Source organism: Haliaeetus albicilla, chromosome 8, assembly GCF_947461875.1.
Source record: "Haliaeetus albicilla chromosome 8, bHalAlb1.1, whole genome shotgun sequence".
Classification (NCBI taxonomy): Eukaryota; Metazoa; Chordata; class Aves; order Accipitriformes; family Accipitridae; genus Haliaeetus; species Haliaeetus albicilla.
In genome coordinates, this window is record NC_091490.1 from 38175152 (window position 1) to 38190331 (window position 15180).

The window sequence follows — 15180 nt, forward strand, 5'->3', positions numbered from 1 at the left end:
CTGGGGAGGGGGGTCTCTAATCAGCCCAAGCCCAGGCAAATGCCATTTGAGCACCTCACCCTCTGAAATTTTAGGCTGTACTTTTTTCATTCGATTCCCATTACAAACCAGTAAAAAGCTTGCCCAAGCTCTCCAGGGAGGCACAATTTCCAGCAGACTTCTAGCTTTCGGTTACTGCACTCACGTGCTGAAACGCAGACACCGGCTTGCTGCGTAATCCCAGAACAGCAGGAGACAGGATTGCAATGCAGGTCCAAAGTCCACCCAGGATCCAGAGCCAGGCATACTCCTGATACCACTTCGGGTGGGAAAGAGGTCCCAGGGCTGGGTTTAAATGTAGCCCTGGTCTGAGGGGGCAGGTGGGGCTGATCAGGGCAATTTTGGCCATTAGTGCCCTTGGGGTGTTGACAGCCAGGTTGGGAGCAAGGTCTCCTATTCCCAGCTCCGAGTGTTAAACAAGGCACTCGGATGCACATTTTCATAGTTGCCCAGGCAGCCGAGGTCAGGGGCAGGCACGTGGCAGAATTTCCAGGGTGAACCCTGAGCGAGATGCCCAGGGGATGCCCTGGCTGGGGTGAAGCAGGAGATGGAGGCAGAGCAGAGCCGCACACAGTCCGTGCGTGCCTGTGCTGGAGCAGGCGTAATTGTACAGGCACTGGTGTGGGGTGGCAAAGGTCTGCGTGGGTGTGAGCGAGTCCTGCTACACAAACTGCGAAAGAGTTGGCGCCGAGGCCCCCACAGCCGCGCCACCTGTGTTTGAGGGCTTCCCCCTTGTGCCAGCTCTAGTCCAGCCGTGCAGACCCCCACGACAAGCCATGCCCCAGGTGATCCAGCTGAGGATGGACTGTCACATCCCCGGTGGAAGGCAGGAGGGAAGCCTCCTGGGTGGCTGTGGTTACCCTCTCCACTCCAAAGAGTGTTAGGAGTGACTCCGCTGCAGCTGCTGGCTGCAGCACATCCTCCCCCTGGGTGGCCGTGGGGAGCCATTAAGTTGGGGCTTGGGCTATGGGACCCCTCAGAGCCAGGCTAGTCCCTGTGTTTGCCATGATTTGCCTCTCGGCAGGCAGCCTCACTTGCTGGGGTTGCACCTACACCGTGCTTGGGTGCCTGGCTGAGCCTGGGAGAAACTTGTGCCGCAGATGTCACGACTGGCTCCAGGATTGCGAGTTAGTGGAGCAATCAAACAGACCTTACCAGAGCAAACAGAAACACCATGACGCTGTGCAACACCCAAGCTTTTAGGTGAACAAGGGGCTGTGTCCTGGTGGGGCAGCGATGGGGCAGAGCCATGCAGGGGGAGCTGGGGACCGGTCCCTGCTCAGGCCCCACACCCCACATCATGGGCAGCTGTGGGCTCTGGTGTGTGTCCTACTGCTCTGAAGGGTGTGGGAAAAGTGTCCAAATTTTCCACATAACAAAATTCTGGGTAGGAATTCTTTTTGGCCTCATCAAAGCGTCACTGTCACATAAAACCAGAACATTTGCTATGATTAAAAGATGTTTGTTTTTTTTTAAGCTTACATTAAAGTGAATTTGTTAAGGAACAAAGGCCACTGTTATCCACCAGCCGATAACCACTGTTGAAACTCTGGATATTTTGACATTAGCCACAGCCTTTAAATCAACAGCAAGACTTCTTGTAAGCACTTTTATTTTTATGAAAGTAACATTTTTCATTGGAAAAAACCTTGCTTGAATGAAGCATTTCTACCTGGCTCTTCTAAATACTGACCTGAAGCCTGATATGTCATTAAGAAGAAACCCTGTGGGCTTCCTGAAGCCCCCCCAAACAGCAGCTTGGCCCTTCCAATTTGATTACCTGATCTCACCCCAGAAAACCCATGTTTTCCCCCCCTCTGTGAGCTTAGAGCGGAGAAAACAAAATCCAGAAGCCGCCGGGGCCGGGGCCAGCTGCGGCGGGACGGACGGCATTGGTTACAGGGCTGGCGGGGGTCCAGCTCCCGGTGCTATATAGGAGGGAGAGGGGGGAGCTGGGCTGCAGACGAAGGCACCGCTGCTTGCGTTAGCCATCGCTCATACTGTTCTTGCGGCCGAGGAGAACGACAGCCTGCCAAGATGTGCAAAGGATTAGCAGCGCTACCCCACACGTGCCTGGAGAGGTGAGAGCGGCCAGCCTGGGCACGCCGTGGGGGGGACCGGGGGGCAGAGAGGCTCATCCTGCAGCACATCCCCACGATGGACATCTCTTACAGGGACTGGGATCGTCCAGCTCTGGACTGGGAGGGAGGGGAGGGTTGCTGGCGGCGGCTCAGCAGGATGCTGCGAGTGGCTGGGACCCTCGGGGTGGGGGCAAGCGCTGATCCAGTCCCAAACTCTCCCCTCCGGAACGTCTCTGCCCCAAACCCACTCCTCAACCTGAGCTGCTCCCCTCTGTGGTTCTGGAGCAGGAGCGCATTGCCTTCAGATCTTAATATTTGCAAAACGTGGGGAGGAAAAAAAGCAGGAAAGCGGTTGCCTTTCTGGGGCGAAAACAGCCCTGGCTCCAAAAAGCCTCAAAATCCTCTTTAACTGCCTGTGTCTCCCTCGCACGTGGATTAGCTGGCCCCGGTCCCTCTCACGAGGCTTGGCCCTGTGCAGAGCACCCGCTCTGTCCCGCTCGTGGCACCCATCCTCATCTTCATCCCCCTCTGCCCCAGCGCTTGCCTCAAAACCTGCCCCGGGTAGTGGTGGTGCTTCCCAGGCTTCTCTCACCCTTTGGGAACCCAGGCAGGCTCCCAGCCATTTCCCTGCTGATCGAAACCTGCTCTCTCCTCGGAGCTGGAGGGGTTTTGGAGGGGGTCCGGTGAGAAGCAGAGATGGAAGGGAGGCCACCGCACGAGGCTGGGGTCTCCTTGCAGCAGCAGGGCACTCGATCCTTCACCTAAGGAGGAAACTTGGTAGAAGACTTTACACGTGAATTACCCAGTGAGGATTTCCTCACAGCTGCAAATGCCTTAGTCCTGGTTTTTAGATGAGGGTGGCATTCGCTGACCTGGGAGGAGCTCAAGAGAAGCACCCCCTTCGCCAGCTGAAGCTGTGCCACCGGAGGCTGACGCTGCTTGCCTGAAAGCAAGGCAGATTCCCATCACAGGCACAAACGGGAGCGCGGACCTGTGACAATGCCTTTGTCTGAAATGTGCCTTTCGGCCATCCTCGTGCCCCCTCACCTCGTCTCCTGCAGCCTCCTCCTCACGGGTGGCCGAGCAGCACTCTTCCAGATGTGGGTGATCCACAAGTTTCTGCTCTGCTGTCATATATGTTACTCTTCTGCTACTTTCTAATACTAAATTAGTCTTTTTTTCCACTGCTGCTATGCTTATGCTTTCACTGACCTCCGTTATGCACTCAAATCCTCACTCTTGAAGGCAGCTTCACTTACACTTCTATACACGGAGTTAGGACTGAGTTTGTCCTATGTGCATCGTTTCGTATTGGTCTACGAGGCATTTCAACAGCTACTTCCCTGCCAGTCTCACGAGACCTTCCTGCAGTTCCTCACAACTGGTCCCAAAGTGCTGTACCCGGGTAGTGCAGTTATCTGCTGCTCGGCCGCTGACCCCCTTCTCCCCACGCACGTGCTATGTTTAACAGCACGGTCCCAGCCCGTGTTCCCCTAGGACTGTCCCCACCGAGGAAAACACACCATGTCCCCTCCGCGTTGCGTACTACCTTTCCCACGCCGTTCCCCACGCTGTCAGCCATGAAATGACCTTCCCCCTTGCAGCTGGGTCTGGAGAGCCCATCCAAGATCCCCTGCAGAGCCGAGGGGCTCGTACCCCTGACTCTCCCCAAGGCACGTGCTTGCTGGCCTCTTCAGAGAGGGCCGATAGTTTTGAAGGAATCTCTTCCTACTGCCAGAGCTGCCTCGACTCCTCTCCAATAGTCCATATTTGTCCATGTGTCCACCACGGCTCTCGGATGCAGCTGCTGCTGACTTGCCCGTACAGCATCACACTTGCAGCGTTATGGCTCCTCGAATGCCCCCTGGAGCCTTTTTCCCCTCAAGGGGCATTCCCTCCGGCACCTCCCTGCCCTCGGGCACAGCAGCAGCTTTAGTTTTCAGCTCTAGCTTTAACTTCTCTTTGAGCTTCTTTTTTTTGTTTTGTTTTTAAAGCTGGAGTCTCTCCTGGCCCTCCCCAGCAGCCTTCTTGCTCTTGATGTGTTTGACAGAGCCCATATTTTCTTTTAACGCTTCTTGGAAGCTGTTTCTCAGACTTTTTCTTGGCTCGCTCCCATATGTTCTCACACTTAACCTTCCACAGTTTACGGTCCTCTTGCTTTTTCCCACTCGGACATAGCTGGGGGGTTTTTGAAGGATGCCTTTTCATTTATAACTGCCTTTTTTTACCCTGCTGTTTAGCCTTTGCTGAAGCCTTGCTTGAAAGCTTGTAATACATCTGCTGGAGGATGCCAGGATGATGTCTTTAAATAGTGCTTCCCTCCCGCCAGCCTGCAAGCGCTCAGCCCTCTGGCTGTCCTTTCTTGCTGCCTTTCAACAAGCTTCCTCATCTCCGCCGTCTGCCCTTATTTCACAAAAATCCCACAGCCGAGGACTTGCTCGGGGTGGTGGGGGGAGGTTCTTGCTGCTGTCCCCACTCCAGAACCTGCGGAGCTTCAGCAGGGTGGGCAACCACTGATGGTTCATCAACAATGCTATGGGATGGGAAGGAGATGGAGCCATCCAGGGAGCCCCGTTGGGAGCAGCAGGCAGTGGGGCTGCGACATAGGTCCAACACCAATCCAGGAGACCAGGCTGGGGAGAAGCTCACTTAGAGCACAGCCCAAAAGAAGGCAGCCCCAGGGCTGAGCTTGAATGGAGTCCGGGGCCGTGAGCAGGGTGTGGGGCTCAGCTGGGGCTGCTCAGGGCCATTAGGACCATTAGTGCCCATTGAGCCTGACAGATGTTGGCCATAAGTCACTGTCAGAGGGTGGGAATCGGAGAGCAAGATTTTGAACCACGTCTAAGCATTATCCAGGAAAGCGCTTGCTGCTGCGTGAAGCCGCCGTCAGTTGCGTCCAAATCTTGTGTGTGTGTTGGCTTTGTCCGCAGCAGGGTAGGGGGGTCCTCAGGTTCTGCTCAGACAGCAATACCCACAGTGTCTTCCCACCTCATGTGTTAGATTTGGCTTTCTCCAGGCACAACCCATGTTTTCCCCCCTGCCTTCTCAGGACCCCTGGCATCCACCGTCCTCTCTTCAGAGGTGGGTGAGCCCCTTCCCCCTTGCTCTTCACCCCTGCTCCTGCCAGATGAAACCCCTGCGATCAGGCACACGGTCCGATCGCCTGGAGGGGACCGTCCCTGGTGCATGGCACCCGGCACCGGCAGCAGGTCAGCCGTGGCAGCATCCCCAGCTCTGCCCTCCTGAGCTTTGGGTGGTGGCAGGGAGAGGGACCAGGGGGCAGCTGGCATTTCTGCTTAGCCCCTCTTTGAAAGATGCTGCCTGAGCCCACGTGTCCCCTTCCCTGCGGAGCACCATGGCCACAAGCACAGATGTCTGGGAAAGCAGAGCCGAGGGAGAGGCTGTCCTGCCCCATCGGCTTTCCTGGGGCACCCTCTGCACCCACCCATTGCTTTGGTGTGAAGGGGGCTGCGGCTCCCGCCCCCTTCACCTGCTCCTCCTTGCTGCAGCTCTGCCATCCATGTGGGTCGTGGCTGTGCCACGGGGGTCCCAGCATGGCAGTGCCAGCCTGTGGGGTGCCAAGGGGCACCTGAGGCTCGCAGGAGAGCCAGCCCCAGGCTCTGGGCATCAGGAGCCAGCTCTGGCTCGGAGCATTTATCTGCATTTTATTTATTTTTTGGAGGGAGCAGGAGGAACGGTGCATGGCAGCATCCCTGTCCCAGAGACACCGCAGTGTGGGAGCGTGGGGACCTCATCACCCTTCACCTAAGGTCCTGGTCTTTCCAGGCAAGATTCAAGTTTTCTCAGAAGCGCAAGCAGTGGAAGCTGTCCCTGTAGCTGCTGACATTTTCCATGAAAACAGTTGGGTTTCTGGGTCTGCTCTGCTCCGACATAGCAAGGGTGCGATCATCCACAGAGGGCTCCTGAAAATAAACAGCAGAGAGGAGAAGCGCAGTGAGCCCTGAAGCCAGGGAGCTGCTGGTACCGGTTTTGACAGCCACACCGTGGCAAAGGCACTGAGCCCAGCCGGCTCGTGGGGAAGCCGTGTGTCCCCTTGCTCTCATTCACCTTCTGGGCCAGCAAGATGACCTGGAAGCCACCAAATGTTGCTGTGCCAGGGAAAAGCCCTGCCCTGCAAAGATGGGGTTTGGGGGGGTCCATTTTCAGCCCTTTATTTCTTCAGTCTTATGCAGCACACCTGAGTGTTCTCTGCAAAAGCTCGGCTCGCTCTTGCTACCAAGGTGTGGCAGAGAGGAGCCTCCTCGGTGGCTTTAGATGCTCGGGACCACGTTGCAAATTGTATTTCCACAAAAGGGAACATTTTGGGAGACAGCTGGACCTGCTGTCAAGCCCCGGGACCCCTCTTGTGTCTGTGTCCTCCAAATGGAGGTCTGGAGTGTGGCCTCGTGGCAGCGGTGCCTGGCACTCAGCCTTTGGCAGTGGGAATACTTCCACTCCCGAAACCCTTCTTCCCCCTCTGCCCAGGGAAAACAGCACCCGGCAGGTACCTGTTTGCAGGACCCTTCCCATTGCAGACATAAGGCTTATATATTACTTATCTAGAGACTACATAGATATATATATTAGGGCACCCTGCTCCAAATGCTGTTGGCAGCGGGGGGCTGGCGGGCGCAACGTGGGACGGGGCTCGGAGTGGGGCTGGCACCGCTGTGCAGCCCAGCATGGCACCCTGCACAGCCTCCTCTCCGAAGGCAGCTCCTTCATCTCACCAGCATTTCATCCAGGCTCATCACTATAGAAACTGAGTGCTGCACACACATCCCCTAATTCATCCTCAGAGCAGCCCGCCAGCTCAGCTGATAAAATTATCCCGGCCACAGATGGGGACAAAGCAAAGAGATCAAGACCAAGAGCTGCCGCTAATTCTGAGTGCCTGGTTTGAAATGCCTCAGCCAGGCGCCTTTACAGCATTAGGGTCCATTTGTTCATGTGTAATTAATTACACAGCTTTGTACCTCGCCAGTGGCCGTGGCGGGGTCCGTGCGGGCACAGGGCAGGGACCATCCCCACTGCCCCGTCCCTCTGCCTGACCTGCCTTTGCTCATCCCCTCCTGCAGGGCCAAGGAGATCAAGACCAAGCTGGGCACACTGCTCCAGAAGCCCGACTCGGCCATTGACTTCATCATTCCCTACCCGGAGAAGCCGGAGAAGCCGCCCAAGGCCCAGAAGTGAGTATCGTGCCGGGGCGGGCTGTGCTGGCACCCGTGCGCGGCCGGAGGGCTGGATGCGAGCCCCTTTTGGGATGTGGAGGAGCTGAAGCCCCTGCTGCGGGTGGGCACGGCTGGCTTTCCGTGGCAGGCAGCTCGTGGCACGCTCCTCGTGACCCGCCGGCTAGGTGTGGACTCTGAGAGTTACGTCAGGGCAGCATGAGATGTGCCAGGCAATACAGCTTTATGGAAAACAGATTTCTCGCAGAAACTCGATTTACTTTTGATGAGATTTCACGTTATTCGATAACGGTTTTGCCAGAGGCGTTCGGCACGTGGACTTCTCTGAGTCACCCGCCTGAGCCCAGAGGTGCCAGCCTTGCACAGCCTGCTGGCTTTGGGGTGGCAGCGTGTCCCCGAGCTGGGTGCACGGCCCCACGGCGTGGTGCCTGCCTCTGGGCAGCTCCGCGACGATGGCACCTTCTCACTTTATTGCCTTCGTCCTGAGCCTCTGCTCTCCAGCACCGAGCTGGTTTAATGACAAAGCAAAGCAGAGGAGAAGCCGGAGGGGCTGATGGGCTGTGCTGCAGGATTAACAGTTCAAAGGAGGCAAAATAAACCTTGAAAAGAAATTTTGGCTTAAATCTAGAAGCAGGATGGCTGCCTGGACGTAGGGTGATGGCCTCACCTGGGGTACCTCCAGCCCAGCCTCGGGCAGCTGAGCCAGGTGCCTGAGCTGCTGCCCTGACCCCTCTTTCAGCCACCCCTCAGCCCTGCCACCATCGGATGCGTGCGAGTGTCCCGGAGACACGTGCCCCTGTCCCTGGGAGTTGCTCCCTGCCCTGGAGCTGTGCCCAGACACACACGGTGCTGGAGGACCCAGGTCTGACAGCACCCAGACTATCGAACTTGCTGGAGGTAGGAGAGGCTGACTGGCCCAGCCAGCCTTGCTCAGAGCACCAGGAATGAGGGCTCGTCTTGAAGGGCTTAAGTGGCCACGTAAAGACAAAAACCAGGAGAGGCACGTGCCCACTCTTCACAAGGCCACATTTCTATTTCCACTTTAAAATCACAACTTTTTCTTTTACATCGGTCCCCCTCCCCACGTTCCCCTTCGGCCCAGGCAATGTTACTCTAAACTGGTAACCCTCCCCCAAGGGATTGCTAAAAACCCCAAACAAACCAAAACAACCCCCAAACCCAACCCCAACGTGCAGACAAACACCCTGCTCACCCCGACGAGAGCCTGCAGAGAGCTGCAGTCACTTTGATGGCTGCAGCAGGGCAGGCGGAGCGCGACGGACGGTGCGTTTCGCACTCGGTCGCTGCTGTGCCCTGGATGCCTCTGCGAAGGAGACACATTTGTCCCCATTAGCTGTCCCCGCAGAAAGCCTGAGGACATCTTCGCTCCCCACTGGCTGGAGTTGTTTTCTCTCGCACTGCATCGTTGCGCAGCCTCGGCATCACTCACCCATCAGCATCTCACTCGCAGTTAATATCATCCCTGGGACATTCAGATAATGGAAAAGTGAATTTGGTAGTTTCCAGGAAATCTGGATTGTGTTGGCTCGCTGCAGCGATGCTCCCCCTCACCGGGGTGGGGAGACACCTGGCAGAAACGCGGGGTCAGGGGGAGCTTTTCATCCTTGAGAGCAAGTGCAAATGCAATTCGAGGTCCAGAAAGTGAACGATCAGAGCCCCCATCATGGTCTTTACTGCTGGGTGCCTGTGGTTTGATGACAAGTGAGGACTGGATACCCAACCTGAACAAGACTCGCATTTCTGCCATTCTTCTCTCCCCGCTGGAGCCACCTGAGGCAGACGGCTGGGTAGGAGCACCCTGCACTTTCCCCAGACCCACAGCTGAGCACCAAGGCCCCCAGGACCAGCAGGTTGTCCTGCCTGCTGCTCCCTCCCCGGCCCCAGGGATGCTCTGCTCAGTGATGCCCAGCGCTCAGGGGCATCGGGGGGCTTCCCTTCCCCTCCAGCACCGGGCATCGGCCCCCGTGGGCAACACGGCAGGAGCCCTGTGTCCCAGGGCAGCTTGGTCAAACTCCTTGGAGCTTAAAAAAAAAACCCCAAAACAACAAAGCCACAAACAAAAACACCCACAAAGCTCTTTAGTCCCAGTACAAGTGCCGCATTTAAAAAAAAAAAAAAGAAAAAAAAAAAGAGGGAAAAATACGCGCATGAAAAACACTGAAGGTTTTCACTGGGGAGGGAGGGAGCCGAGGCCTGTGTCCTGCCCTGCCGCGGGGCGTGGGAATGGGACGGGCGGGCTGTGGGAGTGGAGGGGCGCTGACCCCAGCCCCAGCAGCGCAGGGCTGGAATGATCCAGCCCCCCGCAGCAGGGAGCATCCTTCCCCACCCCAGCGGGAAAACAGGGATGCTTCCCAGCTGCCTGCAGAGCCCCCTGCTCTGCCTTCCCATGCACCGGCGCTGGGGCAAGGAGGGGACCCAGGGCTGCAGAGGGGACTCGCTTTGCAGTTCAGCCACATCTCTGCTCCAGCATCGGGGAATTCGCCCACCCAGCCCCATCCTCACCTTCCCTGGCACTTGGCTCTCCCCAGGAGGAGGGTACTCGTGCTGGCATGCAGCGGCATCCCCATTGCTTGACCATCTCCCCCACTCTGCAACAGTCTCCACAGACCGTTACTCCATTCCTCCCCACTTTTAAAGGAATTATTTAAAAACCTGGATGCCAGACCAGGGCTGTGGGGCAAGCATGGACCACCTGGGCTTTCTTTACTCCCTTCAGGCCATCACCGGAGGAGGCTCTGCAGTGGCGCGATTCCCTGGAGAAGCTCCTGCAAAATCCCTGTAAGTTCACGTCCCCCTGCGGTCACATCCCCTCATCCCACGTCCCCCCTGGTGCTCAGCAAGGGCTCAGCCCCCCTGGGACCACTGGTGCTCAGCGAGGGCTCGGCCCCCCCCCCAGACGGGCTCGCCAGCTTCCGCAGCTTCCTGCGCTCCGAGTTCAGCGAGGAGAACGTCGAGTTTTGGGTGGCCTGTGAGGACTACAAGAAAACCAAGTCCCCCGTGAAGATGGCAGAGAAGGCTAAGAAGATCTATGAGGAGTTCATCCAGACCGAGGCACCCAAAGAGGTCAGTGGCCACGGGGCAGGAGACGGTACCAGGAGGTCCCAAAGGAGAGTGATGGCTGCAGGGCACCTCGGACCACGGCTGAGGGGTTCAGAGGGCCGTACCCTCGGCAAGGGGCAGCCCCATCCCCACGTGCTGCACGCCCACCCGTCACAGCCCTGGTGCCCCTGTTTGGGTGCTCAAGCTCTGCTGGGCTGCCTCCTGCCACGGGCACCTCCAGCACACACCTGGCCCCCTCTCCCCACAGAGGGCTTATGTTAATCATAAGGAATGAGAATTTAGAGTAATCCTCCTCCCTGTGTTAGCTTTGCTGCAGGGTAGACCTCATCCTTACAGATTAGCCACCAATAATTCCCCCAGATAAGCGAAGCTACTGCAGTCCCTCCCTGTAACGTTTGCGTGGTTGTTGGGGGGACAGAGCAGGCGAGGGGAGATGCCATCACCCACCCCTCACAAAGACAGGGCCCCCATTCCTCTCACACTCCCACCACAGGTGAACATCGACCACTTCACCAAGGCGGTCACCATGAAGAACCTGGTGGAACCATCACCAACCAGCTTTGACATGGCCCAGAAGAGGGTCTTTGCCCTGATGGAGAAAGACTCCCTGCCCAGATTCGTGCGGTCGGAGTTTTATCAGGAGTTAATCAAGTAGCAATGCGGAAGGGCTGTGCGAGGCATTCCCCGCGGGCGGTCCCACTGCTTCTGTCTGAACACCTGCCCCTTCTCCTGCAGCCGCTTTGCTTTCTTGATTCCACCCTAGAAGAGCACCCAGGGGTGTTGCTAAACATCTCGCCCCGTGCTTTGGACTGTCAGATGTCCTGATGTTTCCTCTTTTATGGTCTCTTTCCTCTCCCACAAAAGACCAATTAGCAGAAACCCCTGGTGATCCTCCCTGGGTTTGGGACCCAGAAGGGCAGTGGAGCAGCCCCAGCCCCGCAGTGACCGGGAGCCACTCGGGCAGCCGGCGCGTCCCTGGTGCTGTGGGGCTTGGCTTTAGTCGGAGGCTCTGAAGCACCGGCTCTGCCTTCTTAGGACTTCTTAGGCCATGACAATTTTTCTCCCAGTTTTGCCCATATCGCTGGTTTGGCTCAGGCTCGCTCCCTCTTCCCAGCTTCCCAGGGTGCTGCTGAGGCTGCGCAGGGCACCCTCACGGGTGCTCGCCTCCCTGCCTAAATCCAGCTCACCTGCAGCCCCAGGGTGGACATGTCCACCGCACGATCGCCATCACCCTGACTTTGGAAAGCTGCTGATCAGCAAGCACAGGGATGATGGCTGTATGGCAGTGATGGCTGTACGGCAGGGACGGTGGTCCGGCTGGGACGGTGGTACGGCAGGGATGGCGGTGACGGCTGTACAGCACCGCGGGGTGGACCTGGCTGGCACGAGCGGTGGGCAGAGCGAGCCTGCAGCACCGCTTCCCCAGTGACTCCACTCGGAGTCAGCTGTCAGGCAGCCTGTTTGCTTCACCCTAAAGACAGTAAAGAGGATAAAAACGAGATCTGTTTGTTCAAAACACCGGGACTGTTTAGCAACCCAGACTTCCCGCTCGCTCCAACCACTTGCATGACGTACCGAGCTCGCAATCTGCAGCCTGTGCCCGTGTCCCCAGTGCCTACGCGCAGCCTTCAGCGGTGCTGGTGGCTGGGGGTGTGCTTGGATTGCAGCTTCGGACGTTGCTGCGGTGGCTTCTTGTTCCAGTTGCTTCTCTCTGCAGTAGGCACACCAAAGCGATACTTCTGCACAAACCCAGTTGAGGGGCATCGATTAGAGGAGGGAGGAAAATCATGTCGGGGGAAAAAAATCCGCAATTGCAACTGTTCAGATCAATGAAAAAAAAACCAGACCAACCCCCCAAAAACCAAACCCAAACACAAAACCATCGTTGGAAATATGAAAAATAAACCCCTAGCTTCTTGAACAGACGGCAAACTCTGCTGAGTTTGTGTAGCCTGCATCTCTCTCTCCTGTCTCCTCCTGTCTGCCCAGGATGTGTTTCCATAAGGCTGTCTCTTAAAAAGACCAGCTCTTTTCAAATGATTCAAAGCCACGCCACTGTTCACTACCAGAAGAAATCACATCTGAGGATGTGGCAAGGGCATACGCAAAAGGCGGCTGGCGTCTCATGTCAGCCTTGAGGCGAATGCGATGAACTCCCGCTCCGTGGGGCCTGGACGTCCCTGCGATGGTTTCCTGGTGCAGCATCTGCGCGGCCGTGGCTTGCAACGAGCTGCTTCAGCCGGCAACCCGACAGATGCAGGCAAAAATAACAAGCGACTGTGCTCCCAGCAGGCATCCCGGACCAGCCACCCCCCCTCAGGCTGCTCAACCTCAACTGCAAGTCATGAGACTCCATCCGAAATGCAATAACATAAACAACGGGTTTGCCAGCCTCTTCGAGACTTTAAAAATCTGATCAAAACCCCACCAGCCCCAAATATTTACACGTCGTCACTATGGTGACGAAGAAAAATACATCCCGAGCTGCAGGAAGTGGGCTGCTTTTCCAGGCAGGGATGGGGAGGCAGGGGAAGGATGGAGGCCATCGCGAATGTGACTGGTTTTTTCCTCTGGAGCAAATGGCCTGGGAACGTCGGTGCTGGAGCGGCAGGGGTTGATGCTCACAGGGCATTCCCCTGGGGTGAGCGCGGGGGGCGGCTGGGCAGCCCCAAAGAGCCCGCGAGCGGCAGGAGGGTCCTGTCGAAAGGGTGCAGGATCCCCTGGCGGTGCCCGCTGCCCGGAGCTGGTGGGCAGCAAGGGGGAGGCAGGAGCAGGGCTGGGCGCTGGAGCGGGGGCTTGGCCGGCCCTTCTGCCACAGGGTGCTCCCACCGCCTCTGCCCAGGCGCGCTCCCTGCACCCCCCTACCGTCTCCACGAGCTGGTGTCAAGACAAGCTGGTTCAGCATGTTCAAGCTCCCTATTCATAGTGTGACTGATAGAAATGCGAAAGCAAACAGGCTTCCCTGCAGAAAGACCCAGATCTTTCAGTTTTACTCAATCCTTTGGCAGCTATTTGCAGATACCCTCACGTTTCACCGTTAAATGCCAACGCTGGGATGCTGCTGGAGGCTGGCTTGCTGCGCGCCATCAAAACCTGAGATGTCGCTAGCTGCAACAGCAATGTGTGGGGCAGGGAGAAGGTGTCTGGGTATGTATGTGCCGAAAAGAAAGGTGGAGGCTGTATTCAGGAGATGTGAAACAGCTCTATTGGAAATCCCTCCCCAGCTTGATTTCTGCTGAAATATTGGAAACCTGCTTTCGGGGGTGATTGAACAGGTGCCAGCGAGCTACCTGGTGGCCATAAAATGTGTCCCCTGAAGTGTTTTGGATCTCTTGGGAAGTTGTGTTTGTGTAGAAGGGTCGTTTGGCTAATTACTCGGGCAGGCTTGCCCCAGAAAGGCAGCAATGCCTGTACCCACCCCACGGCCGAGCTTTCCACAGGCCCAAAGGTATTTACTGTTGGGCTGATACCAACCATTATATTTCTGGTAGGAAATACTTCATGTATTTTATCACTCTTGCTCTCATGAAATTTGGTATATGTATGAGCACTGTACACACGACATTGTACATCTATATCCCTATAGACATATACAAGTATACACACACATATATACATACTCCTAACACGGGCATCTAGAACCCAGTGAGTCTGAGAGCCGAAAAGCAGAGCGTCTGGATATCGTGCTTGGGGTCTGTCGCAGAGATGAGCATGCATGGCTTTAGCGCAGTCCCAGACCCCGCTGAGTGAAACCTTGGCCATCCACCCGACAGAAAGTGAAGCTGCATCTTCCAAAACGTCCTCTGAGATCACCCTGTGCCCGTGGCCCCCCAGTGCCCGCAGCCCCAGCGCATCCCGGCGCCCGAGCCGGTGCAGGAGGCAGGTCTCGTGCTCTCCGAGGGACCCCAACCCCTGCCGTGGGGCAAGGCAACCCCACGCTGCAACCAGGGTCCCCCAGGCATCAGGCGCTGCCTCCCTGCCTCCCCAGCGCCCGCTCCTCACCACGGGGACGTGCGGAGGAGGGCTCCCTGCAGCCGCATCCCTCGGATTGACGCTGGGGGATTGTTTCCTGTGTGTTTTCTGGTTAATTCGGTGACCCGGACCCTCACACCTCACTGGCCGTGGTGTGATACACCCAGCTCTCCCTCCGCACGCTGAGGCAGGGCTCTGCCGGTGCTGCCTGGTCCCGGTCCTGGGAACTGCCGAAGGCTGCGAGGCAGCAGCGGGAGCTGCCCGCTGCCCACGGGTGTCCCAGGGGTCGCCTCGTCCTTGGTCACTCCCTGGAGGGTGCTGAGTGCTGCGGCCAAGGGCTGGAGCGAGGTCAGGAGGGAGGATTGGCTCCTCGCAGCCACGAGCAGCAGGTTTTCACTCTGATGTTCTCCAGGTGATTTCCATCAGAGATCTTCACGGGGTAAAGACGTGGGGCACTCGTGTGCATTGAGGAACTGGTTGTGTTAACCCATATTCTTGTACCACTCAGTAATCCACACATAAACATGTATTTCTGCTACTATCTCGATGGACTATTCATTTTGTCTCTTTGCACTGAAGGTGCAGCGTTTCCTTACCCCCTACAGGGCAGTCCCAAAACTCGCGCCCAAAAGCCCTGGCAAGACCAAAGGTCTCTAAGAGCTTCTGCTCCAACCGATGCGGTGGTTTCTCAGGAAACTGAAAAGGGAATGAAAGTATCACCCCAGGAGGCTGATCCAGAGGACACTCCCCAGCGCCAGCATGGCACGGGCACCCCCAGCCCCGCTGCTCAGGTGCTGCCCAGGGCTTCAGCTGGCAGT

General features: G+C 57.1%; 1 protein-coding gene across 1 annotated transcript; it reads left to right on the forward strand.

The window, feature by feature from the left end:
* The first annotated feature begins 1978 nt into the window (after positions 1-1978).
* On the forward strand, positions 1979-12311 carry RGS5 (regulator of G protein signaling 5). The gene is made up of 5 exons (XM_069789951.1): positions 1979-2120; positions 7199-7309; positions 10047-10108; positions 10227-10393; positions 10884-12311. The coding sequence occupies exons 1-5, from the start codon at positions 2077-2079 to the stop codon at positions 11043-11045; spliced, it is 546 nt and encodes a 181-aa protein (XP_069646052.1). The 5' UTR covers positions 1979-2076; the 3' UTR covers positions 11046-12311.
* Positions 12312-15180: the final 2869 nt, after the last annotated feature.

Excerpts from the sequence above, each read along its gene's own strand:
- RGS5 (XM_069789951.1), top strand. The coding sequence starts at position 2,077 with ATGTGCAAAGGATTAGCAGCGCTACCCCACACGTGCCTGGAGAG. Across the intron at positions 2,121-7,198 it reads CCCCACACGTGCCTGGAGAG|GGCCAAGGAGATCAAGACCA; the intron begins GTGAGAGCGGCC and ends CCCCTCCTGCAG. Across the intron at positions 7,310-10,046 it reads AAGCCGCCCAAGGCCCAGAA|GCCATCACCGGAGGAGGCTC; the intron begins GTGAGTATCGTG and ends TACTCCCTTCAG.